The 25,139-nt window shown below is 57.6% G+C and overlaps 1 protein-coding gene across 1 annotated transcript; it reads left to right on the forward strand.

The window, feature by feature from the left end:
- The first annotated feature begins 5,144 nt into the window (after nt 1-5,144).
- Nucleotides 5,145-24,616, forward strand: NGFR (nerve growth factor receptor). Its single transcript, XM_047708632.1, has 6 exons — nt 5,145-5,314; nt 12,296-12,437; nt 15,788-16,147; nt 19,708-19,960; nt 21,460-21,620; nt 22,316-24,616. The coding sequence occupies exons 1-6, from the start codon at nt 5,249-5,251 to the stop codon at nt 22,615-22,617; spliced, it is 1,284 nt and encodes a 427-aa protein (XP_047564588.1). The 5' UTR covers nt 5,145-5,248; the 3' UTR covers nt 22,618-24,616.
- The last annotated feature ends 523 nt before the right edge of the window (nt 24,617-25,139 follow it).

Raw genomic sequence — 25,139 nt, forward strand, 5'->3', positions numbered from 1 at the left:
GAGAAACGTGACTGAGTCCTTTAGAACTGCAGGGCAGCTCTGTGACCCTAAAGGACTTGCAAGGAGCAAAGTTGAGAGTCAGGAGCCACTCACAGGGGGATGGGAGACTAGGGCAGAGGCTGGAACAAAAGGCCAGGGAGGCTTGGGCCCTAGAGTTAGCAAGAAAGACCACAGGGTACCCAGAATCTCCCCATGTGCTCTCACTACAAGGCTGGGAACACTCCCGCTCAAGCACTCAGGGATAGCTTTGCCCTCTCTGGGCTTCCCCTTCTCCAAGACACAAAGTCTGGGGACATGAAGTCCCCACCACCTATGTCTGATCAGATCTTGTGATCCCTTGATGAGAGATATGGGTGTGGAACAGGGCAGATGGGAAGATGGAAGCCTTGACCGATTCAAAGGGAGAAAGTATGTCAAAGGAAGAGAGGAGACAACTCTCAAGGAACCCATGCAAGGGCCTGGGGGTGGGAGTCGCTGAAGAATGTGGGTCAGGTGGGGGTCCTTGCAGGATAGCACAGCGAAGGGAAGGCCGGCCTCCGGTTTCTGAGGCTGGCGCAGGCGGTGAGGGAGGGCACTGCGGCCCAGCCCACTTGGATGCTCGAGTTAATCTAACTGGACTCCAAAACAGGCTAATTTCTCCTGCCCTTTGCACTATGAATGCAGCCCCCGCAGCACCAACCCAGACCTGGCCCAGGGCCCCACCCTGCCCCCTTCATTGGTCAGGACCCTGTTGCAGCCCAGGAGGCAGCCCAGAGGTAATCACTGCATCACGCTTCAAAGCCACTGAGCCAGCTCCTAATGGGGGGCAGCGGGTTTCACTTACCTTGCCTGGCCGCCTGCCCAGGGCAGATGGGATGCAGCTGGGGGAGGCCCGGCAACCCCCCCCCCCCCCGCCTCGCTCCTCTCCCCTTCGGAAATTGTCATCCTCTTGCCCACCTCCCTTCACCCCTTCTCTGGTTGGTCTTTGGAACTGAGGGATAGGGGAGACGATTCCCCCAAAGCAGGAAAAGGGAGCACTCACTGAGTGAGCTTGAAATCATGTCTCAGATCAAAAGACAAAGATCATCTCCTGGCTTGTCTCCACCCATCCTACCAGGGGCCCCCTGCAAGCCCAGGTTCTGTGAATGCGTGTCGGGGTTGGGAGCGTGAGTGGTAGGTAGTATGGAGGGCCAGGGTACAGCCGCTTTGACAGGCAGGTTCCGGCTCCCCAACTCCAGGTGCGGACGGGAGGGGCAGGGATAGAGGGATGGACAGAGGGACCAGGACCTGAGGGTTAGCAATGGGGCATGGAGGGCCTGGTGTCTCACACTGGCCATTTATGGTACCACTGGTTCCTTTCAGGGGGTCCTGGGCGAGTGGCTTATCTGCTTCAAGCCTCAACCGCTTATCTGTAAAATGGCAATGCCAGCATCTCCGTCATGGGAAGACAGTGGGAATTAAAGGAGATAATGTGCAGCGCTCCCCACCCATAGGATGTCTCCATAGATGTGAGTTCTCATGGTCTGGTTTGGGAGGCAGGCTGGTTCCCCAGTGATTGCTGGGGATGTGTACAGGGATCTGTGAGTGACATCCTGCAGGGGGCCTGGGGCGAGGAGTCCCAACAGGACTGGAGGACAGGGATCATGGTTTAGGAGCTTGCCTTCCCAAGGGAGCAGGGTGATGGGGGAGGCAGGGTGATGGAGGAGGGCCAAAGCCCTCCCATTCTGATGTCTGAAGTTGAAGCTGGACCAGCACTGCCACTCCCAGCCCCATGTCGATGGCATTGACATTCTCCACTCTCTCCCCTTAGGCTCACCGTTGAGTTCAGGAAGACTCAGAGCATGTGTGGTGGGGGCCGGGCCCTCTGTATGTGCAGCTGTTACAGGAAGTGGTTCTGGGGGACCCTCCAATGAGAGCGACTGTCCCCCAGCTCTGCCTGTCTGATCTCACTTGCTGGTCAGCTCCTACGAGCCCACTCCCCACGCCCCATCCCACAGCCCTGGCTCTATGTGTGGAGGGCTGGGGACAGAGGGCCAGGTTGAGGGAGAAATTTTGCAAAGACACTCGTGTGTGGGGTCAGGAGTCACAACCATTAGGGAGATAGAGTAAGGCCACCAGCCGTGCCGTAGGGCCTCCAATATTGTTCCAAGGCAAAGGGACAGACCCAGGGATCCCGCACTGATCAGGCAGAGGAATCTCTGCTGGGTAGTGGTGCAGATGCAGGATACCAGGTGATGGCATTGGTGGCCATGGCCCTGCAGTCGTGGCGATGATGGTGATGGTGGTGATAATTAATTGTGTGGTCACAATAGTGACGGGGAGGACTGTGGGTGTGGTAGTGATGGCAGTGATGCTGGTGTCATGGTGACCATGTTGGTACAGGTGGCCATGATGGTGACAGCCTTGGTGATGGTCCCCGCAGAGGAACATCCTGATCACAGCCATGCTATCCACAGCACAGTCAGGCCAAGATGCCACATTATGAAATCATGCTTCACATCAAATAACCAGCCCCTGGGTCAGCCCGTGAGGGCTATTCGCTGCTGGATCCCCAGTGCCTCCAACAGTGTGGGGCACACAGTAGGTGCTCAATAAATACGTGCCAAAGGAGTGCAAAGAGCTCAAGTCTCTCCTGGTGATGAACACTATGTTGTCTCGTTTGTTCTTCACTGTGCTCATTCAAGATCTTTCTTTCTTTTTAAAGATTTTATTTATTTGACAGACAGAGATCACAAGTAGGCAGAGAGGCAGGCAGAGAGAGAGAGAGGGGGAAGCAGGCTCCCCGCTGAGCAGAGAGCCAGGACCCTGAGACCATGACCTGAGCTGAAGGCAGAGGCTTAACCCACTGAGCCACCCAGGCACCCCAAGGTCTTTCTAAAGACATTCCCACTTGATGGATGAAGATACTGAGTCTGAGAGCGATGACATAACCCACCTGAGACACGGGGGGGAGTGAGTAATGTGTGTGTGGGGGGTAGAGCTTGTAGGTGTTTACAGCCAGACCTATCCGACTCTCAGTTTGGTGCTCTCTCTCTCCCCCAGCACTCTGCAGCCGCTCTCCCCACCAGCTCTCAGCATTCCATCGTGGTCTTGCGCTCAGGCTTAATCATAGAAATACTGCTAATAATAGTAACAATTGCTGTTTGTAATTATTTGAGTAGGGCTTAAATGATCAAAACCATGGAAATTATTAATAACCCAGGCCCAGCCATGGTAGTGTGGGTCATATTAAATCGTGTTGAGATGGATAACCTTGGCAATAATAGTAACTGGGATCATAAATTAATAACAGGAGTATTTAAATTATGCCACACTGTCGATACCCTTGGTAGTAAGCAGCTTGATGCCGCTGTTAGTACTAACATTGGCCCTTCCTGCCGTCCATGAACTCGATGGAGAGGAAAGACCGAGCTATAAAAGCTGCTGCAGGAGGAGACAGTTTAGAGGTGGTCCCTGTCTGGGAGAGGTACTCCTCAGGGATTCCTGAAGAAGGGCTAGCTGCCTGGCCTTGGAAGCGGTGGATCGTCCACGCTCATGCTCAAGGACACAGTGATGTCTACCTGTTTTTTCTGAGGCCGTCCCCTGGACTTTGTTGGATACACAGGAAAGACATTCATAGGGCAGATTCCCCCCGCTACCCCCCATGATTGAATAAATGAGCTTTAGCCGATCTAGGGAATCACCTACCAACCACTTAGGTGCTCGCTTCACAAGTGCACTTGATCTTCCCCCCTTCCTATAACGTGGGAGGGCAGTAGAGTTTTTTTTTCTAACTCAAAACTGAGGTCCACACATGGCTAAGATCAGGGTGTGGGGATAGGCTTTGTAGACTTGTCCCTTATAAGCTCTGTTCCTTGGCCTCTTTGCCAGGGGATCAGGATAGGGTGGGGACAAGCAGGGAGTAAGTACTGAGGTGGGGGTGTTTCCCACGGAAACACTGGTAGCACTCTCCCTAGGTTGCCAGGGGCCGGTGATTGGGACCTGCTGTAGTTTCTAGAGCATGGTGAATGTGGCCCCAGGGATGCTTGGATAGTACATGGTACATGGTTATGAGTTTATCCAACCATGTTTCCTTTTATTCCCTTCTACAGGCCTTCATTGAACATCTGCAGTATACCAGGCATTCAGATAAGAAACTGTAGTCCCTGTCTTCAGGGAGCTCATAAGCCAATGGAAATACAGTCTAGTGAAGGCTATATTGTTGGGGCTGTAAGTGTATGTTTGTGTATGGGTGTGCGTGTTCATGAATGTGTGCACTTGTGAGAGACTGTGCATGTGAGGGCCTGTGTGGAGATGACTGCACACGTACACATGCATGTATGAATGTATAGGTGAGTGTGTGTTTGAATGTTATAACCGCATGTGTAATGAGTGTGCAAATGTGCATGAGTGTGTGGGTGCACATGCATGTGTAGAATGCACAGGTTTACATGAATGCATGAGGGAGGTGTGAATACACGTAGTGGGTAAGCACATATATATGTGAGTTTGAGAGCGGGTGTATTCCTATGGCTGTGTGCACACCTGTAACCCCTTCAAACCCATCTTTTGAGAATTCAGATAACATCCCACCTTAATGTCCCTTCTGCTCACTTTCATGATCAGGCCACCTGCTACTTCTCCCCTCCCCTTCTCCTAGGACTTTGCACTGGGAAGGGATAGGTAGGGGTCTGGTATGGACCAGGAGATGAAGGGCGGGGCGGGCAGGGGGCATTCTTGCTGACAGTGGCTGGGTAGGGAGCAGGACCCACGGGAAGAAGCTGAAGCTGGAGGCAGAGGAAGATGGGTAAGACAGGGAACGCTGTGGGGGGTCTGCAGCGGAGAGGAGCTGGAGCCGCAGAGGGGAAGCCCTGGTCCCCGAGCCCACAGCATCCGGGAGCAACGCGCACGAGCGCGGACCCGGCACTGGGTACCGGGGCGGAGTCTCCAGAGGCTCCCAGGGCCCGGGCGCGGAAAAGCGGCGGCGGGGCGCGCGGGCGCGAATCTCCGCGCAAGCCCTCCTCCCTTCCCCTCTTCTTTCCTCTCCTCCCCTCCTCTCTACTCCCCGAAGCCACCCGGCGGGCGGGCGCGGTTCCGGGGGTGGGCGGGCTGGGCGGGGAGGAGGCGGGGCCGCCGCACTGGCTTCTCGCAGCCCCTCCCGCCCGCAGCCAGAGTGAGCCGAGCCTCAGCCAGCTCTGGGGGGCGGGCGCTGGAGCGCAGCGCAGCGCAGCCCTATCCGTCCGCGGACGGGACTCAACTGGAAGCCGAGCGCTGCCGCGGGAGGCGGGCGATGGGGGCAGGTGCCTCCGGCAGCGCCATGGACGGGCCGCGCCTGCTGCTGCTGCTGCTCCTGGGGGTGAGTGCTAGCTGGAGGGCAACCCGCGCCCTCTCCCAGGACTGGAACCCCAGTGGGTTCAGGTTTCCCGAGGGAAAACAGAAGGGAGCTTTGGGGTCCCAGATGGCTGGGGATGGATGGCGGGAGAGGAGCTCCGCAGCCAGGATCCACGAAGGAGCGTCTAGGGTTCTCAGAGCGCAGGGGCGACCCGAGGCCAAGGGTGGAGATGCGGGAGAGAGGGGCGCACGGATGCGCGTCCTCAGGTACGGCGGAGGGTGCGTGTGGAGGAGCTGAGAGGGGTCTCTCAGATGTCTGGGTTCTGAAGAGGGCGTTTGGATGCTGAGACCTCGAGGCGACTTTCTTCCTGAGCATCTTGATCTCTGGAGGGTCGTGGGACGGAACCCAGGCTGAAGGAAGAGGAATGGGACCGGGATTAGAGATATGAGGGGCGAGCGGGGCAGGGGCGGGGAACCAGAGACAAGGAGATAGAACAATAGGGGAGGTCGGAGGGACTGGAGGCAGAGGGGACCGGGCATCGGACAATGAGGGCCAGCCAGACAATGGGGGGGGGGGAGGGATGTGGGAGGGAGAGCTTCGGGGAGCGGGGGTCGCCCGAAGAGAGAGAAATGGGTTAGGGAGAGGAGAAAAAGGACGACAGCGAGGGAGAGAGATGCCAATAAAATGCAAGAGGGCAGAGAAGGGAGAGCTGACCCCAAAGTGGTCGGGGCCACGCCTGCCCGCCGAGGGACAGTGGGACGAGCAGGCAGAGCAGAGGGACGGACGTTTCCCGCGCCTGTCGCGCGCTCTTTCTTGCGGCCTCGCCCAGTCTGGGAACTGCGGCTGGGGATCCGAGGCCGGGAAGGGAGCGCCCACTTCGCCGGGACGAACCCTCTCCCTGCCTCTCCTGCGCCCGTTGGGGTCCGCCGACGCGCTCATTCTAGAGGTTTGAAGCCGCGCGGGGGACCGGAAGGGATGGAGCGGGCATCGTGCCACCGGGTCTGGGCGCAGCCAAGTCTCAGGGTGCAGAGCGCCGGGACTCGCGAGGCGGGGAAGGTCCCGGCCGCGCGCAGCCCGGGGTCGCGGCTGCCGAGGCTGCCCGCAGGGGGCGCTGAGAGGCGACGGCTGTGCTGTCTGCGGCTGCGGGCGAGCCTGGGGCTCCGCGCAGCGCCCCCACTCGGACCCCCCATTAAGTTAAGCAGCCCGAGCTCGGCTCCCGCAGTTCTCACGGTCCAGCGCCCAGGCGGGTCGGGATTCCGCACGCGCCCCAACCCTCCCCGCCCCCAGCTTTTGGTGGAAGACGCGGTGGTGGGCACGGAACAGAACGGAGGCGCTCAGACGCCGCAGATTCCGCCTCCGCAGGGGACTGCGGATCCTCTTAAGCATTTAAGTCCATCCCGTAGTCCCAAGACACTCAGGAGGTGTGACCTGTGTGGGCCCAGGAACGGAGTGCCACAGAGTTTGGCAATAGGAGTCCTCACTCTCCCTGCTGTCTTCATTTTTTTTTTTCTGAGCGTTGCACCCCAACCCCCATTTTGCAGGGAGGAAGACTGAGGCTCTGAGAGTTTAAACGACTTGGCCAAGATCTCAAAGCAAGTTAAACCAGAGTGCTAGCCAGGCTGTGCCGCGCCTGATTCCCAGCGCGGCACTCCCCATACTCCCCCATACACCCCATTCCCCGTAGGGGGGCACCCGGCGCCTTTCAAGAACCGCCTTTCTCGGCCGGCGGTGGAACTCTGGGGGGCTGGGGTGGGCAGAGACCCTCTCTGGGCGCTGGCCCCATCCCCGAAGCTCAGCCCTCTGGAGCTGTCAGTACCTGTGGCTTCTCTGGAGATTTGGGAGGGACTGCGGGCCGGTTTGCTGACTAACGCAGCGGGTTAGAGATGCTCTTGACTGGGGAGGTGGGACTGGGGCGGCCAGTAGTGCGGCCCCCAGAGCGGCGAGAGCGTGGGCTGCGGACGGGGGCTGGGAAGAGTGCCCCCACCAAGAGGAGAGGCGAGGGAAGAGGGGAGCTGGGCGCGGAGGGCCTGGGGGCTCGGGAAGGTGGACCCCGCAGAGAGCCGGCTGCCCGCAGCCCCCGCGGCGCTTGCCTCCGCCTCGCGGGGCTGCTGTCTGCGGGCTGGCTGTGCGCACCGCGGCGGTCCGAGTTTCTTCCTGCGCCGCGGCGATGGAGTGCTGAAACCGGAGCGCGTCCCGGCGGCTCCGCTGGCGGGCCGCGCCGGTAATGGAGGCACTTTGTCATTCAGACGTCTGTAACCGGAGCCGCCCGGCTGGCTAATGCGCCTAATAGGGATGCAACGAGGGCAGCAAATGGGCGGACAGGAGCGGCCAGGCGGGGGGGGGGGGGGGGGGGGGGGGGGCGGGGGGGCGGCTCCGGGATGGAAATTGAGGTCTCCCCCCACCCCACCCCGTACCAGTCCGGGCCCATTCACACACCTAGATTCTTCCCGGGGTGTGGGGGTGTGCGGGGCAGGGAGGTGGACATAATAAAATTGGCTGAGCGCCTACTATGTGCCACGCACTGCCCTGGGTAATGTCTCTTGCGTCATTTAGTCCGTGTAAGATCCCTGCAGAGTAAATCTAGTTATTCCCATTTTACAGTTGAGGGAGTTGAACCTCTCAGACTTCCGGGGCATGAAAGCAGGCTTCCCCCGTCCGTGCGTGGTGGCGCCCTTGTTGGAACCCAGAATGTTCAGCTTGGGGTTTATTCTGTCCTCAGTGGACAGGGTCTCCCCCACCCCCATCCCCCACCGCCCGCCCGGCCCCAGCCTTCTAGATCACGGGACAGGAGGACCTTAACCATCACTAGCCCTAAATATTAGATCTGTGTCTCATGTCCTTGGCGCCACTCATTTGGCGCCCCTTCCCCCCACCCATAGTCCCCAGGCCCCTCTCAAAGTCTTCCTACAGCCTCATCCTCAGTTAATTAGCTTGTCTCCTACCCCAAATTCAACCGCTATCTAAGGGAGTAAAGCGCATGTGCCAGCGTCTCCCTGGGTTTGCATTGACCTCAAAAGACCCTCCACGTATTTGAACACTCTCCTTCCCCATGGTGGTGGCTAATGGCTCCATTCACCTAAGGAACCCCTTTGCTGAAACTGTTGTGAATGGTTAGAGCTTGTCACATTGAAGCCTTCATAGAGTTTCAAATTCTTTCAACCATTTTGGTGTGTTTTCTATTTTGTCCAATTTTTTTAAAAATTTAAGGTTTTTAAAAGTCAACAATTCTAAGGGTGATTCCACCTTCGTTTTTTGAAAGCCTTGAACTGGCAAAAGGATTGCAAATATTCTCAACAATGGGATGAAATCATTCCATCAAATTGGAAATGAGTGAGTGTAATAAATGTAGATTTCAGGCACATGGGTCAGTTGATTACTTTGGAGCAATAAGCCTAAATCCGTGTCATCCCTCCTTGCTTCCCAAGATTGCCCCACCCTGGACCAGTAGAGGGCATGGCAGGGGTGAAGCATGAAGCCACTTAGCAGAATCCCCCCCCCCCCCCCCCCGGGAGCCTCAGTTTCCCCAGCTGTCAGACAGGAGGTGAAGGCAGTCCCTCAAGTCCTTTTCCTTCAGCATCTTGGCTTCTGGAGTATCTGTGTGGAGTGATCTCTCCTCTCCCTCATGGGACTGTGATTTCCCTGAGCAGGGGTGGGGAAAGATAGGGTGGGGGTGGGGAGTTGGGGACCATGTCTCATTGGAAACACTTAGCTCAATGTTGAGCAAATAGTTGTTAACTAATAAATGGTTGTTAATTAATTAACTGTGAGGAGAGCAATTCCCATTCTCCTTTGGTCCCCCTGCCCTCTTCAGACTCTTCCTGGTGGGTCTTTCTTCATGTCTATCCTGCCCCACCTCTTAGGTAGTTTCCTCTCTTTGGGCCTAACGACAGCTCCCCCCTTCCTCTGCCTTCCAGCCAGGCTCAGCAGCCCAGCCCGCGACAAGACACTTATCTGATAGCTAACATTTATGGAACTCCTACTGTACACTGGACAGACTTGCATAAATTATTTCATGTAAATTTCATGACAACCCTGAGCAGTAAATATTACCGATCCAATGTTTTGTATGGGAGAATACAGGCTTAGAGAGACTGGGAACTGCCCCAAAGTTGCAGACCGTTAGGTAGCAGGTCTGGGGTGTTTTGAAATAGGACACATAAAACAAGCACAGGAAACACATGGTGACTAATTATGGGGCCTGGAGTCCAAATGGAAGACTTGGGAGAAGAGCAAGGATGGAGGGCTGTCACCCGGAGAGCAGGCGTCAAAGGAGAGGGGCAGGCAGAGGCTGCTCGAGTGCCACGGACAGACCCCCTCAGCTCTCCACTGCTCATCTCTCTGCTGAGCTCAACCAACGGGACCCTAGCCAGCAGCCACAAATGAGGCAAGAAAGACCTTGGGAAAGAAAACAGAGGGCTCCTGAAGTGTGTGAACACCTTCATTTGGTGTCTACAGCATCTGATGAGGCAGGTACTGTCACCATTACCTAAAGATAGAGAGACTGAGGCACAGAGAGATTTCAGCGTGTCCCAAATCACCCAGCTCTAAGCCATAAGCCAGAGTCACAGGGGCCACTGAGGAGGAAGGCAGAATAGCTCACACCTTTTACTCCGAGAATGCCCCCTTCCCCTCCCACCCCGTGCCGGTTCAGATCCCACCTACACTCCCGATGTACACCTTCCTGCCCAGGCTAGTTACACGGTTTCTACATCCAGTTTGACCTAATGAGTTAGAATGGTAGAGGAGGGGCTGCTCAGGTCATACTCTGGTGTCGGCAAAAACTGACAACTGATATCTTGACAGGAAGGAGGGAGAGAGAAACGCTTTAAAAAAAAAAAAAAGCTGATTAAGAATTCAGAGACAGGGGCACCTGCGTGGCTCAGTGGGTTAAAGCCTCTGCCTTCGGCTCAGGTCATGATCCCAGGGTCCTGGGATCGAGCCCCACATCGGGCTCTCTGCTCAGCGGGGAGCCTGCTTCCTCCTCTCTCTCTGCCTGCCTCTCTGCCTCCTTGTGATCTCTCTCTCTCTCTCTCTCTCTGTCAAATAAATAAAATCTTAAAAAAAAAAAGAATTCAGAGACAAAAGTGTGGTGGTGATTTGGGGTAAAGAACACGAGGCCCTCACTGCACTATCGCCCAGAATCATCACTGAGTCCCCCCTGAGTCATGCGGAAACTGTGAACATATCTTCCGGAATGAGAAGGGTGCAGCCATCGTGGTTAACATGAAAAACATTAGGTGATCAGAGCAGCAAATCCTCAATTCTTGGGAAATTCAGCTATCCTGAAAGTCACCCCCATCCTACATTTCCTGGCCCGGAGTTCTAGGTAATTGAGGTCGTTATTGTATTTGCACATTCTGAAATCCCGTAAATATTCAGGTTGGGTACCAAGTGCTGGGGCAACCGCAGTCCTGCCCCGCCCGGGGGCTGACTGTCCAGTGGGGGGCATTGCAACATGTCCCCCACAGTAAACCTGGAAAACATGTCACAGGGCTGCTCTGCCTCCTCTGGGAGGCGTGAGGCTACAAGATCACTTCCTTGAAGTGACATTTAAGCATCAGCCTTCAAGGATGAAAAGAAATCCAAACAGACCCTTCCCGAGTCTCTCTGTCCCTCCTGGGGGAAAGCCTACATCTGGGACCCCCGCTGCCCCCACCCCTCCTGGTTTCTGGTCTGCAGATGTTCCCAGACCCGTGTTCCTACCACCTGGGAGGAGACGGTGGCAAATACCCCAGGACCCCCATCCTGTGCTGCCCTCACCCTCCCTGCTGGCTTCCTACACAGGACCACCAGCTGCCTCCTACACCGATCCAACCTGTCCAGCCCCCTCCTTCCACTGAACCCTGGTTAGACCTCAGGATATTTTAAAGGACTGGAGGGAAAAAGGAGTATTTTTGGCTATGAGCTTGCCAACATGGAAGCAAGGAATGTCCAAAAGGACCTTTAACACTCTGCTCTAGTCCCATGACCCCAGAGCCCATGCTTCCTCCTTGTACCAAATGGGAGCTGCATGGTCTGAGGCCAGGGAAACAGGCTTTGGAGTTTTATTAGACGCGAAGAATTTTTTTAAGAAATAGAAACATAAAGCAAGCGGCCAGCACTCTCACCCCCTCCCCCCCAGGGAATCTGGCACTAAATCGTTCCATCCATGAGCAAAGAGCAAAAGATGCCTCGGTGGCAGGAATCTGGCTCCCCTTTCCCCTGTTCCAGCGCTGTTCCCACCGGCTGCTTGGGGGCAGGGAGAGGAGAGGGTTGGTGGCTGGAAATGAGACTCTGGTGGAACTGGGCTGCTGGGTGGTGAGAGAAGCCAGCAGGCGCCCCTTTCTCCCTGCTTGGTGCCGGACTCTGGCCAATTGGCCCCAAGTGGGCTCTGTCTCTGTGGGTGAGAAGGGAAGACTCAGAAAGAGAAAGCAGAACAGGCCAGGACACCAGGGAAGCATCTGGATTCGAACCCATGACCCCAGCCCTCTGCCTTCTGCTCTTGGGTACAGACACCGCTCACTGACTAACATGTGAAACGGTAGAATTAAGGACCCAGAGGAGGGCCCTGCTAGCCTTTGCTAGAAAAAGGCTTCCCTCTGTGTAGACAGAGCCCTGCAGCTATCCCTCCAGGGGAGAGGCATTTGGGCCAGAGTTACCTGCCAGGGGCCCCCTTGGTGGGAAGCCCCGTGCTGGCCAGCGGCCCACTGCTGGGTCCCAGGCTGCCTTCCCCATGTGGTGTGTCCTCAGGATTCCAGAAGTTGCCATCACCCCAAGATGAACTCTGTAGAACGTGAGTGTCGGGGCTCTGACCTCACACCCCCGGCTGCCTGCAGGGGCACCCTGTCCCTGACTGCCTCTCTTCCCCCGGCCCCAGCTTTGATGTGCCTGATGCCTCCGTGGTGAGCTCATCCGGGCCCAGGTGGTTCCAATAGAAGACTTTAGGAGGGGGTGTTTGATCTCTGGGAAGACACCCCCTCTTGCTTCTCTCGTCGGTCTGACCTTCCCATCTATCCTCCCGCCCAGGTGTGCCTTGGAGGTGCCAAGGAGGCATGTCTCACCGGTCTGTACACCCACAGCGGGGAGTGCTGCAAAGCCTGCAACCTGGGTGAGGGGGTGGCCCAGCCTTGCGGAGCCAACCAGACCGTGTGCGAACCCTGCCTGGACAGTGAGTACGGGGTCGGGGCGGGGGGGGCGGGCGGTTGGGAGAGGGGCTGGAGGGGAAGAGAGGGCGCCAGGCCTGGCAGACGCATGCCCACTAGAAGCCTGACAAGGGCTCTGCCTCCTGGCAGGGTCTCCTCCCCACCTCTGTGTGGGCACCAGAATGGGTCCGGCCCAGTATAGGAGGCGAGAAGGGAAACTGAGAATGGCTGAGGAAGTCTTTGGAGGGAGGAGGAGGACCTCACGATGAGGGATCCCCAGGGGTGCCCCTTCCCAGCCCCCAGGTGGAGAGTCCTGGTAGGGGAATGTGGCCAGGTGGGAGGAGTAGCTGAGGCTGAGACCAGCTAAAAATACCATCTGCGCTGTAAAATCAATGGCTGCCACTTACCCTCAGTGTGTTTGGGGGGAGGGGAGGAGGATCAAGTCCTGGCTGCCCTGGAAACTGACCTTGGGGGATCCTGGGAGCATGTGGCTACCCGTCCCCCCAGCTCTGACCAAGGAAGCAGAGCTTTCCAGAGGTAGCGGGAGCAGGGACTGTCCTCACTGTGGGGTGGTGTCAGATGGGAGAGGGCTGCTGTGGCCCGTCCTACCTGGCATTTTCCGGGGCTGCTGCTAAAGGATTCAGAAGGACGGCAGGTCTGGGGGCTGAATTCTGTGTGCTTTTGCCCCAGGCCTCTCTGTCCCTGCTGGATGTCCCCAGCCTCAGCTGCTTCCTTCAGGCCACCGGCTCAGTGCTCCTTTCCTGCCCAGAAACCTTCTCTCCCTGCCTAGTCACACCGTGCCTTCTAGGTGGCACGCACCGCGCACCTGGGCCAGTGGGAACCATACCAAATTCTTCTTTAATCATGATAGGAGCAAGGGTATAGGAGCTGGGAACTCTTTTTTTATTTAAAAAATAGATTTATTTGTTTATTTGAAAGAGAGAGAGAGAACACGGCCATGGGGAGGGGTAGAGGGAGAGAAAGAGAATCCTAAGCAGACTCCCCGCTGAGCGCAGAGCCCCATACGGGGCTCGATCCCACAACCCCAAGATCATGACCCCAGCTGACATCAAGAGTCAGACACTTAACCAACTGAGCCACCCAGGTGTGGACCTCCAGGTTCCACCCTAGGAACTAGGAATGCTAACCTCATCTGCCTAGTCTGACATCTGGATTCCTCTCTACCACACCCCCCAAACACACACAGCCTGTCTGTCTGGCAACCCCAGCTCCTTGGTGTTCCCAGTCACACAGTTTTCCTTTCTCTGTGCTTGTGGGTCCTCTAAGTCCATCCCACAGCAGAGAAGGGCCTGGGCCTAGATGGAGAGACTAGACATTCTGTTGTGCCTTTGCCACCTTTCCACCTGTCCTGGCCTCCCAGAGTTTCCATCCCAGGACAGGGCTGGCCGACCGTAGGCTACACTAAAACCTCCTCTCTCATTTCCTAGACTCCTGCCCAGGTCCTCTCTGCCCTGGATCCTAAGTCTCCCAGGATGGGAACCCACTCCCTTCTGTCAAAGCAAGAGGTGGGGTAGAGGAGCCCGGAAGAGGGAGGCTCGGGCATCTCCGGGGAACGAGGGACAGAAGCTGGAGACCAGCTAGGAGGTGGTGGCGGGAGTCCTCCCTCCCATTTGTTCCCCCTGTTCCCCTCCCCCCTCCAGCTGTGTTAACAGGCTGCCTTTATAAGCTCACTTTATGGCATTGGAGACCCCAGCGGACTTTCCCTCTATCCTCAAAACGTTTCCACAAGGAAACCCATTAAGCTCCTGCCTTCATTCTCTGCCAAAAAACACCACATTTTCCCCACCTCCCCCAAAACTGTCTCCCAGGAGTTTCCTACTAATTTTCTGTGCTTTCCCATGGGCAGCCCCCCCCCCAATTTCTCTCCCCCTCCAGTGTGACTAAACCCACCTCCTGCCACATGTCAACCAGATAGAATCCTCCTGTTTGTATAAGCTGGACATCCTGCATTTGGAAGTCCTTTCTGCAGACTCTCTCCCTGGGACCCAAGTTCACTAGACTTGCCATTGTCCACCCTGGGGGGCCCAACCTTTGCAGGATCCCTGTGGTGTGTATAGTGCTTTATTGTAGAATTTCATTTATTCCCCACCCCAACCCTGTGAGTGGAGATACTATTCTCAGTTTTACAGAGAAAGAAAAAACTCAAAAGAGGTGAAGGAAAACACCCAGAGTCACAGCTAATAAGTGGTGGAAGCAGGTTTTGGGTCCAAGTCAGCCCCATCCCTGGGAAGAGAGACCCAGGGGTTCATCCTCTGCCAGGACTGGATTGAAACTGGTCTCCTTCCAGGCCCGTCCTTGTCTTGTCTTCTCTTCCCCCTTAGCGGCTTTCCTTTTCATTTCTCTCTGCTTTTCTTTTGCATCCACTTCTCCACTCCTACCCTGAAGATAAGGGCTCCGTGCTCCTGGTGTCTTGGTTCCTTTAGAGAAGTCTGAGATCAGAACCCAGGGCAGGCTTTCATTTTCCTTTATGGGATCCTAGTCTTTACTTCTACTTCCACACGCTGAACACACCCTCCTTCCCTGGCTCCCGGTTCCTAAATCCTACTCTTTCTGCCCCTGGAGCAAGGGTACATCCTTCTGCATTCCGACTGGCACAGAGTTCTGCACCTGGGTGGGTAGAGATGAAGAAGATTTGGCTCTTTGCCTTCCCTTCCTTGCACTTGGAGGAGAGGACCCCTGGCGTTCCTCCCTTTATTCTATCAGACATCATAACCATTAAGAGAGCATGAGTCAAGGGTGAGCTTGGAAAGCTCCCCTTTGTGCCACTGGGAAGGGCAGACGACTATACAGGCAAGTCCTTCTTGCTTTCTCAGCTCCAATCCCTCCTGCTGTTTCGTTGTCTGGAGCCAAGCCCTTAAACAGCGTGGGGTAGCGCCATGGGTGGGAAATTCTGCGCTCTAACCCTGGTCGGGCCACACCTGAGCCCCCACCTGCCCGAAGAGGACTAGAAGGGCAGCGGAGGCGGGAGGCTCCCTTGTGAAGGCCCGCCTGTGCCTGGGTTGGGTTGACAACCCAGTTCTGGCCCCCAGGGAGAGCTGGGTGGGAACCACGCTCAGATTATTCCTTAATCACGCTGGGAACAAGGGTCCAGGGCTGGGAACTCTCGAAGAGTATTTGCCAAGAAATGTACCGGGCTCCAGCTGGGTTACCCGCGAAGCCTCACACTCCAGGCCTCCCTCACCCAGGGCTCCTGGCCGCCCCCACCTTCCTCCTTCCCCTTGGGCCGCCTGCAGATCTCACAGATGTTGCGGGGGGATCCCGAGGGTTCGGGAGCGGCCCCTGCATCCCTGGTGCCCAGGCAGCGGGCGGCGACCTTCCGGGCCCCTGGCTGTCCCGCGCGTCCATCTGCCCACAGGCGTGACCTTCTCGGATGTGGTGAGCGCCACCGAGCCGTGCAAGCCGTGCACCGAGTGCGTGGGGCTGCAGAGCATGTCGGCGCCGTGCGTGGAGGCGGACGACGCCGTGTGTCGCTGCGCCTACGGCTACTACCAGGACGAGACGACGGGCCGCTGCGAGGCGTGCCGCGTGTGCGAGGCGGGCTCGGGCCTCGTGTTCTCGTGCCAGGACCGGCAGAACACCGTGTGCGAGGAGTGCCCCGACGGCACGTACTCCGACGAGGCCAACCACGTGGACCCGTGCCTGCCCTGCACCGTGTGCGAGGACACCGAGCGCCAGCTGCGCGAGTGCACGCGCTGGGCAGACGCCGAGTGCGAGGGTGAGAGCGCCGGGCTGAGGGCGCCCCTTGGGGGTCGGGGAGCACCAGGCCGGGGCGGGTGGGGGAGGCCGCCGCCCTCCTTGGAAGCCCAGGCCCAAAGGACCCCCTCTCACCTCGTCCTTCCATGGGCTGCGTGTTGGGAATGCCTCCAGCCTCCTCCCAGGCCGCAGCTACTACACTCCAACTCAGTTTCCAGGGCTATCTTCGCTGGTGGCTGCCCGCCCGGGTTTGGATGAGCGGCAGATAAGCAACTCGGAGGTGGCCACCGTGGCCCAGCACAGTGCAGAACATGTCTGACCCTTGAGCAGGCTCTCTGGGCTGGGAAAAGGGCCTTGAGGACCCTCAGGAGTTGGGACCCCTTGGCTGGGAGGCCTGGTGTGGGTCCACAGTGGTTTATGGCTCTGGGATCTGGGATGGAATCTGCTCTGTCACTAGCTGAGTGATGGTGGGGAGGTCACTCTTGTCTCTGGACCTCAGTTTCCTCATTGGTCATACAGTTTTCAGCGATGTCTGGGTCGTGGATTAGGGAAGGTGACTGGCCCACTTTAACTGGTGTTGTCTGGGGGTGGGGTCTACAGTGGTTGTTACCCTTCAGCGGAGGATGGTGTTGGACTCAGGGAATGCTAAGGAGGTGGTGGGCGCAGAGGAAGAAGGGCAGCAGGAGACCCAGGGCTCAGGAGCCCAAGGAGGAGATGGGGGCACATGGAGGGCTGTCGGCCCCAGGGTGGGGGATAGGAACTGGTGCTTTCACCTTAGTCGGGCTTTGGGCTCCAAGGAGTGCACCTAGTTCCTGGGACAATGCCTTTATTTTCTGTCCATCCCCTGTGCCTGGGCCCTCATTAGCTACTTCCCTTGGGGACCTCTCCCTCAGGGTGCCTTCACTCTAAGCAACCAGTGCCTCCTTCAGGGAGCCCCAAGTTTGTTGGAAAAAGATAGCCCTTGCCCCAGTCTGATGAGGTAGACATCCCAGCATTTAGGTCCCAGGAGGTCCCCCATTCTGGGGGAGGCAGCACAGCCTCTGCCTTCAGTCCATCCCCAGTCAGATGGGGGAGACAGTGTCCCTGCTGTGGGGAGCGTGGCTGCCTTCTGCATCCGGCTATCCCTGGCTCCGGGAGCTCAACCTGGGGAGGGTGGTTAAACTGGGCTGAGGCCAGGTGTGTGTGTGTGTGTGTGTGTGTGTGTGTGTGTGAAGCTTCCTGCATGGGGTTGGGAGGGTTTGGGGGTGTGGGGCCCAGAACAGAGTGGTTCCGGTGGCGATCGCCCTCAGCCAGGAGACAGGCAAGTGGCGTCAGGCACAGGGCAGAGCAGGGAGGGAGATCCAGCAGCTGGCAGGCAGGCAGCACTGTTGACGGGCAAGTCTGGACCAGCCAGCAGGGGGCTTAGTCAGGGGCAGGGTTAGAGCAAAGAAAGGTGGTGGCTGGGGAGGGGAGGGTCCCGCCTTTGAACGTGTTCACAGGTTCCTCTCAGGTACCACCCTACTCCCCCAGCCATCCTGAAGGAAGAGGGTACCCCTGACAGCTGTGTTTATCCCTGTCCCTCTTCTGTTCTCTGCTCTAGCCTCTGAAGGGTTAAATGTCAGCGGGAGCAGAGGGAATCTTCAGGAAATGGAACTGGATGGTGGTTTGGTTGCCCCCCCCTCCGCCAGTACATTGTACTTTCTTGTGTATACATTTCAGGTGTCAACATGGTGACTCACTCAGCCTTGGGGTCTCTTCTTCCCCCTCACCCCAGTGAAATTTGGGTTTAGGAGTAATCGGTCCCTCTCTCCACTCCCAAGTCTGACAGCTCCCATTCCGGAAATGGCTGTCAAGACTCGCCAAGGGCTTAGGGGATTGGAATGCTGGTGGGCATGGCCCCATCTGGATCTCATCCTGCTGTCCCCACCCCTGCTCAGCCCTGCCCCAAAGGGGACTGGAGAGATGAGGAGAAAGTGCCCTGCACAGCCCTGTCTTCAGCCTGGTCTGTCCCTTAATGCCCACTGCCAGTCTTTCCCCTTTGAGATTTCTGGAACCTCTGTGATGGCCTGACTTACCAACACCCCCCAACATACCTTCGGCCTCTGAGGTGGAGGGGGGTCCTAGCCAGTTGTTTCTCAGCCTCAGGGCTCAGAAGACCCCATCAGCTTGCCCAGTCCCCTAGCAGGGCAAGAAAAGACCCTCCCCAGTCCGACACACTGTCTGGGGCTGCCAAACGACAGGGCTGTGTCTCCACTTCCCGCCCTACCGCTGCCCCCCAGGGCTGAGCTGGGGGAGGGGGAAGATGGGGCGGCAGATGGCAGCCCCCTCCCTAGTGCCAGCCAGATGGATTCCAGATTCACCTCAAGGGGGTCTTACCCCTCAGAAGGTGCTGAAAATGGAAACCTTTGAACCATCTTCGTCTTGAGCCGAGGAGGCCCGAGAAACCAGGGGCAGCTTCCACTCCGACTTGGGTGGGCAAAACGGGGTGGAGCCAGGGAAGAAATGCTTCCCCTTCACCCCATTGGCATGTCCTGTCTGCTGCCCGTCCCTGCCCCAGGCGTGGGAAGTGAGGACGGATGGGGTAGGCAACTTTGCCCAGACGGGTACCCCCAGGCCGTCTGGAGCCACAGCCTCTGGGACAGCCCCTGGCTGGGTGGCACAGTGGAAAATCCCGCCCACTGGTGCCAGGAGGTGCCAGGCCCCCTTTCAGGGAGGCTGGCAGTGCCCACTGACATGAGAGGGCCAAGGTGGGTGGCAAGGCACAGTCCTCCCTGCCACCCCCTCACCCAGGCAGTGGATAGCATCTTCTTTGGAGGCCTTTGCCCCACCAACAGTCCGCTTCTGCCCAGGGAGGCTGGGGACTACCCAAGGCTATCTTCTCTGGCTGGCGAGACCCCATGGTTTGGTTTGGGGGCCACACAAGACCGGAAACTGGCTAGCTGCTAGCTAAGGGCCAGCTGGAGGGAAGCCAGCCAGCTGGTTACCTTCTACCCCGGCCAAGCCCAGAGTTAGGGCATCAGAGACCATCAGGGAGGCCGGGTGCCAGTTCTTGGGGAGGTGGTTTGTGGGGAGGTGTCTTTCTGTCCAGACCTGAGTACCCTCATCCTTCCTTAGGACCAGGATGACTGGGACTGTTGGGACAAACTGGGACAAGGCAGAGTATGACATTTTCCCAGAGTGATGCCAGCTAGAGGCCTCCTGGTGCCCACTCTCTCTTCTGGGTGTGTTTGCCTCCATGCCAGGCTTCCAGGTACCCGGGGAGGCAAAATAGAATCCTAGGGTCCCAGCTGCACCTCAGACGCAAGGGGGCTTAGAGACTGTCTCTCTTAGCATCCCCATGCTATAGATGGGGATTTGAGGTGTTGAGAGGCGAAGGGTCTGGTCCAGGGTCACACAGTAAGTCAAGGACAGAGCTGAAGGGGACCCAGGCCCTTGCTCTTCTCTACCGTCATGACTCATAGTCACAATCCTGGCTCTCACCCTCCCTGTGTAACGGCCTGGCACAAGGCAGGGCCTGGGGAAGAAGGGCTGCAGCCGGGCAGTCGGGCAGGGGAGGGGCCTGGGTGGGGAACGGGCCCTCACTCCTGCAGCTCCTTCCTCCAGAGATCCCTGGCCGGTGGATTACCCGGTCCACGCCTTCGGAGGGCTCAGACAGCACCGCCCCCAGCACAGAGGAGCCCGAGGGACCTCCAGAGCAAGACATCATAGCCAGCACAGTGACAGATACGGTGACCACAGTGATGGGCAGCTCTCAGCCCGTAGTGACCCGAGGCACTGCCGACAACCTCATCCCTGTCTACTGCTCCATCCTGGCTGCTGTGGTTGTGGGCCTGGTGGCCTATATTGCCTTCAAGAGGTGAGGGGGGAGGGGCAGGGGACAGACAACTGGGCCTCTGCTCTCAAGGAGGGCTTTACCATGACCTTGACCTGAAAATTCACACACTTTTTAGAGTCAACCCCAAACCATGCTCATCCTCACCACCAGCTGCCCCGCGCGGGCGGGGGGGGTGGGCGGTGACTCCTGTCCTGTCTGGCACCAGCACCTCCCCGCTCCCACGCTGCTCCCCTCCCTGACTCCCCGCCCCCAACTGCACACCAAGCTTTCTTTACCAGCCACCTGTGCCCTCATCCCTCAAACCCCATTGCCCGCCAATGACCTATGTCCTCATGGGTTTCTTCCATCCCATGTCACATTGGGGATGTCGCCAATCCATCAATCCATCCAGAAATTCAGGATGTGCAAGAACTTCTAGAAAGAGTTTTATTTATTTATTTATTATTATTTTTTTTTACTTATTTATTTAGTTTTAAAGATTTTACTTATTTATTTGAGAGAGAGAGAGGGAGAGAGCATGAGCTAGGGGAGGAGCAGAAGGGGAGGGAGAGAGAGAATCCCAAGCAGACTCCATGCTGAGCGCAGAGCCCGATGTGGGGCGCCATCTCACCACCCTGAGATCAGGACCTGAGCCAAAACCAAGGGTCAGACGCTCAGTGGACTGAGCCACCCAGGCGCCCCTGGAAAGTGTTTTAAATGTTCCAGTGCATTTTCCATTCCTAAAAAGAAAATCTTCAAAGTAATCCATGCTTGTTTGGGTAAATGCAAACAAGACCAATGTCTTGTAAAGCAAAAAGTAAAAGGCCTCTTTTATCTCTCCAAATCCTACCTCTCTCCTCATTGGAATCTGTTTGGAATGGATCCTTTCCAGCCATTTTCTGTGCCTTTATAAACACATGTACATAAAACTTTTTACAGTTAGACGTAAACATAGAGAAGGTTTTTTTGTTGTTTTTTTTTTAAAGCATCAGTGGGCTCCCACTCTCCATATTCTACAACTTACCTTTCCTACTTAATCTCCCTTGGGAGAGCTTTCCCCGGGACATTCGGATTATCTGATTGTTTGTAAGCACTCACTCGGTGTATGGATGGATCCTAATTTGTTTGAACAGTCTTCTTTTGATGCACGTTTGACTTGTTTTCAGCTTTTTCTTATTGCTAATAATAGCAGAGGAAATCTGGTGCATATCCCCGCACACATGTGGGAGTAGTTTAGCAGGGTAGACCGGGAACAGTGGAATTCCGGAGAAATCACCGGGAGCACCATTCATCGCGCGAACATTCGTGGAACCCTTGTGGCGTGCACCGAGCCCTGAGAGCCCGTCTGCCCGCACAGTGCCTCCGGTACAGGCCAGGGGCGGGTGGAGATGGAGAGGAAAAAGGACCATAGGTGGTCTAGTGGCTCTGCTTGGGGGGGCCTGCTAGGGCCCCGGCCCCCACACATCGGAACACAGATCCCTGAGGTCCCTGGCCTGTGCGGGCCCTCGCCCCCTGAGCCTGGGCCTGTCCTCTGGCTCCAGGTGGAACAGCTACAAACAGAACAAGCAAGGAGCCAACAGCCGGCCCTCGAACCAGACGCCCCCGCCGGAGGGAGAAAAGCTTCACAGTGACAGTGGCATCTCAGTGGACAGCCAGAGCCTGCATGACCAGCAGCCCCACACGCAGACGGCCGCAGGCCAGGGTGAGCAGTGAGGCCACGGGGAGGGGGAAACTGAGGTAGGGAGGAAAGGAGTGAGTAAGGGTAGACTGTAGGAAGGACTGCTGGAGGGGCCGGCTCACAGGGAATGGGGCCTCTGTGTGGGATGGGAGAAGCAGGCAAGCGATCGGGGAGGAGAGGTCTTTCCAGTGGAGAGATGTGGGAGGGGAGAGCTTTGGACAAACCGGTGCATCCAGACTCATCAAGCTAATTGTGCCCCCTAGGGCTAATTACTCCCCAAAGTGGCTGCGATTAGCCTCCTGCCCTAGACTTCTGGGGAACAAGTAGTTAATGATGGGCCCTAATTAGTGGCCCAGAGCCCAGCTCCAGGACACTTGCTGTGGTGGAGTCTGGGACTGAGAGGTGTCCCTCCCCTGCCCTGCCATCTTGCCAATTGCTGGGGGGGGTGGGTAGGGGGAGGCCGGGTGAGATGGCAAGGGTAATGCTGACGCTGTGGGTGAGAGGGGAGGCGAGTCAGCACCCCCCAGACCCCTCTGCAGCCCTGTCCCCCATCCAAGACCTCTGCCTCCAGGCCCTGGGGGGAGGTTCCTCCTCCCTCCCCCCACCAAGGAGGAGAAATCCTCAGCCCTTCTTGGGTCTTAGCCCAGGGGCCCCCATGTCCACTGTAGGGAGCAGGGGGTGTGGCGGGTCGCCTCTGATGCCCCCTTGGTTCTTGGCAGCCCTCAAGGGGGATGGAGGTCTCTACAGCAGTCTGCCACCAGCCAAGCGGGAGGAGGTGGAGAAGCTGCTCAACGGCTCTGCGGGGGACACCTGGCGACACCTGGCCAGTGAGCTGGGTTACCAGCCGGAGCACATAGACTCCTTCACCCACGAGGCCTGCCCAGTCCGAGCCCTGCTTGCCAGCTGGGCTGCCCAGGACAGCGCGACGCTCGACGCCCTCCTGGCGGCCCTGCGCCGCATTCAGCGAGCCGACATCGTCGAGAGCCTGTGTAGCGAGTCCACAGCCACGTCCCCCGTGTGAGCCGCCCCCGGAGCCCCTGCCCTGCCCCCACATTCCGACGACTGATGCTCCAGCCGCCCCCACAGGCCAGCGTCAGAGCTGAGCTCCTCTGGGCAGGGCCGTGGGGCCCAGGCCCCTCCACCACTGCCCTGTCCTGGCTCCTGTGTGCCCCCGTTGCTTCTGACCACTCTCTCCGGTGCCAGAAGAGCCCCTGCTGCCCCTCCCACCCTTGCCCCTAAGCATCCCATCTGCATTTTCTGCTCCCCTCTCCCCACACTTCTAGGTGGGCCAGCCCCTCCCACCTCAGCAGGTGTCAGGCCTAGGGGGCTAACACCAAGGGCGGTCTTGGGGGTGATGACAAAGCCCCAGAGACTCAAAGGGAGAGACCAAGGAACCAGAGCCATGGGCTCTACACTGTGAACTTGGGGAATGAGGGACCATCACTGTGGCCTACATCTTCCCTCAGCCCCCTCACCCTCCTCTCTGGCCCAAGATGAAGACGACCAGAGGCTTGTCAGAGCTGCAAGGGGGTTTTGAAGTCTAGTCCTACCCCCTTGTTTCATGTATAGGACAGACAGGCCCAGAGAGAGGGAGCGACTTGCCCAAAGCCACCCAGCAATGGGGAGGACAGATGTGGGCTGGCCCCCCGCTCTCTGAATTAGGGGGTGCTGCCTTCAGGTTTGCTTGAGGTTAGAGAGCCAGCGGAGGGGTTGGGGGGGCAGGGAACCCTCTGGGAAATGTCTCAAAGCCAAATCCAGTGTGCCCTCCACCACCTCCAGGCCTGTCCAACCCCTGTGGAGATGGGAGGCTTCGCCCAAGGCCTGGTGCACTGATCTGTCACGGTCAGAGGTGGACTTGATGGAGCATGGTTTGAGGTTTGTGGAAAAGGATGCCGCTCCTCTTTGCCAGTCCCGCTTGGGCATGCCAGTGTGGCATCCGCGGTGTGGCCCAGTGTGCTGGTAGCTTCCATCCCAGCACAGACCTGGAGCCAACCCAGGCAGTGTCTTCTCCTAGAGCCAGGCCCGGGGTCAGGGACTAAAGGCCCCCAACCTGGGACAAACACACACACACACACACACACACACACAGAGCAATCCTGCTTTTCTCCACAAGTTTTTTCTCTTGGGCTGGGACCGGATCCTGCCCAGGGCAGCTGCCAGAGAAGCAGTGAAGGGATTTGAACTCGGCTTGCCCTCTTCCCTCGCCCCTGCTTTGGCGGGCCAAGGAAGGCTGAGGCTTGAACTGGCGTCTGGCTTCCGAGGGCCTGCACGTGGAGGAATGCTCCCCCCACCCCGCCCCCGCCATCCTTCCTTTTCCTGCGAGCCTGGGTTTGGCTGGGCTCCGACCGCTGCAGCGAAGAAAAGCGGACCAGTGTGGGAACGCAGCAAGAAGGAGCGGAGGGAGACTGTGGCCCGCAGAGGGCCTCCCCACGTTGAGAAGACCCTGCGAAGGACTGTTGGTTCCCTAGCCTGGTGCCAGAAAGGGGCCGTGAGGTCTCACGAGGTCCCTCCTGGCCTGTTTTGTTTTGCTGGACGTTGGAATGAGTGTGGCACCCCTCTATTTAGCATGACCGAGCCCCGAACCCCAAGCAGGGTGTGCGCTGACAGCTACCCTATCCCCAGCCCAGGGTTCTCCCAGCTCCGTGTAAGGCAGTGGGAACATTGTAAGTAGATGGCATTTCTGTGACCTCCGTCTGATAGGAGGAAGGGGGGCGCTCACCTGCTGGCCCCCACCTGTGCACCTGGAGAGCCGGACAGGATCTGAGTGTATTTATTTTCCTCCCCAGCAGCTGGGGAGGGGGTTGGGGTACCGCAAGTATGTTTTAGCATGTGTTTGGTTCTGGGGCCCCTTCCGCCTCCCTTTGGGCTGAGATGAAATCCTTTTCGTCGCCCAGCTGGGGGCTGTGAGCCCCAGATTCCCTGTCACCTCCCCCTTGCATCCTGTGTAATCATTTCTTGGGCCTTCCTCAAACCTACCCATAAAACATAAATGATGAACATTATAATAGCAAAGAAAGAAAGCCAGTGCAAAGCGATTTTCTGGAAATGCATGTGATTGGAGCCAGTGGGGGTTGTGTTTGGCGGGAGGGGCCCAGGTATACTTTCTAATTTGGTGAGTTCCTGTCCTATTGTTTCTCTCCCGCCCCCCCCCCCCGACAAAATGGGGAGTGTTCATAGAAATCGAGCAAATCCACATGTGTAGCCATGAAGTTAATTTAAGTGGGTTAGGGAAGGCATGGGGGCCCTCTGCCCCCAGGTTTTGGCGAGAAAAGTGAAAATGACCATGCAGGAAGCCGGCCAGCTGTGAACTTGACCAGATGTCAGAAGTGAAACTGACCACAGGGGAGCCAGAGGCTGGGTAGGAGGGCCGGGTCACAACCTCACAGCTCCCAGCCACCCACATGGCCTGGGAGCCGCACACTCACACCCACACACAAGCACACACACAGGCTCTGGCTCCAGATGGCCTGGCAGGAGCCTGGCTGCTTGGCCTGTGCAGAGGCAGGCCCCTCCCTTGCGGCTCTCGAGGGGGGCAGGTCCCAA

Source organism: Lutra lutra, chromosome 16 (genome assembly GCF_902655055.1).
Source record: "Lutra lutra chromosome 16, mLutLut1.2, whole genome shotgun sequence".
Taxonomy (NCBI): Eukaryota; Metazoa; Chordata; class Mammalia; order Carnivora; family Mustelidae; genus Lutra; species Lutra lutra.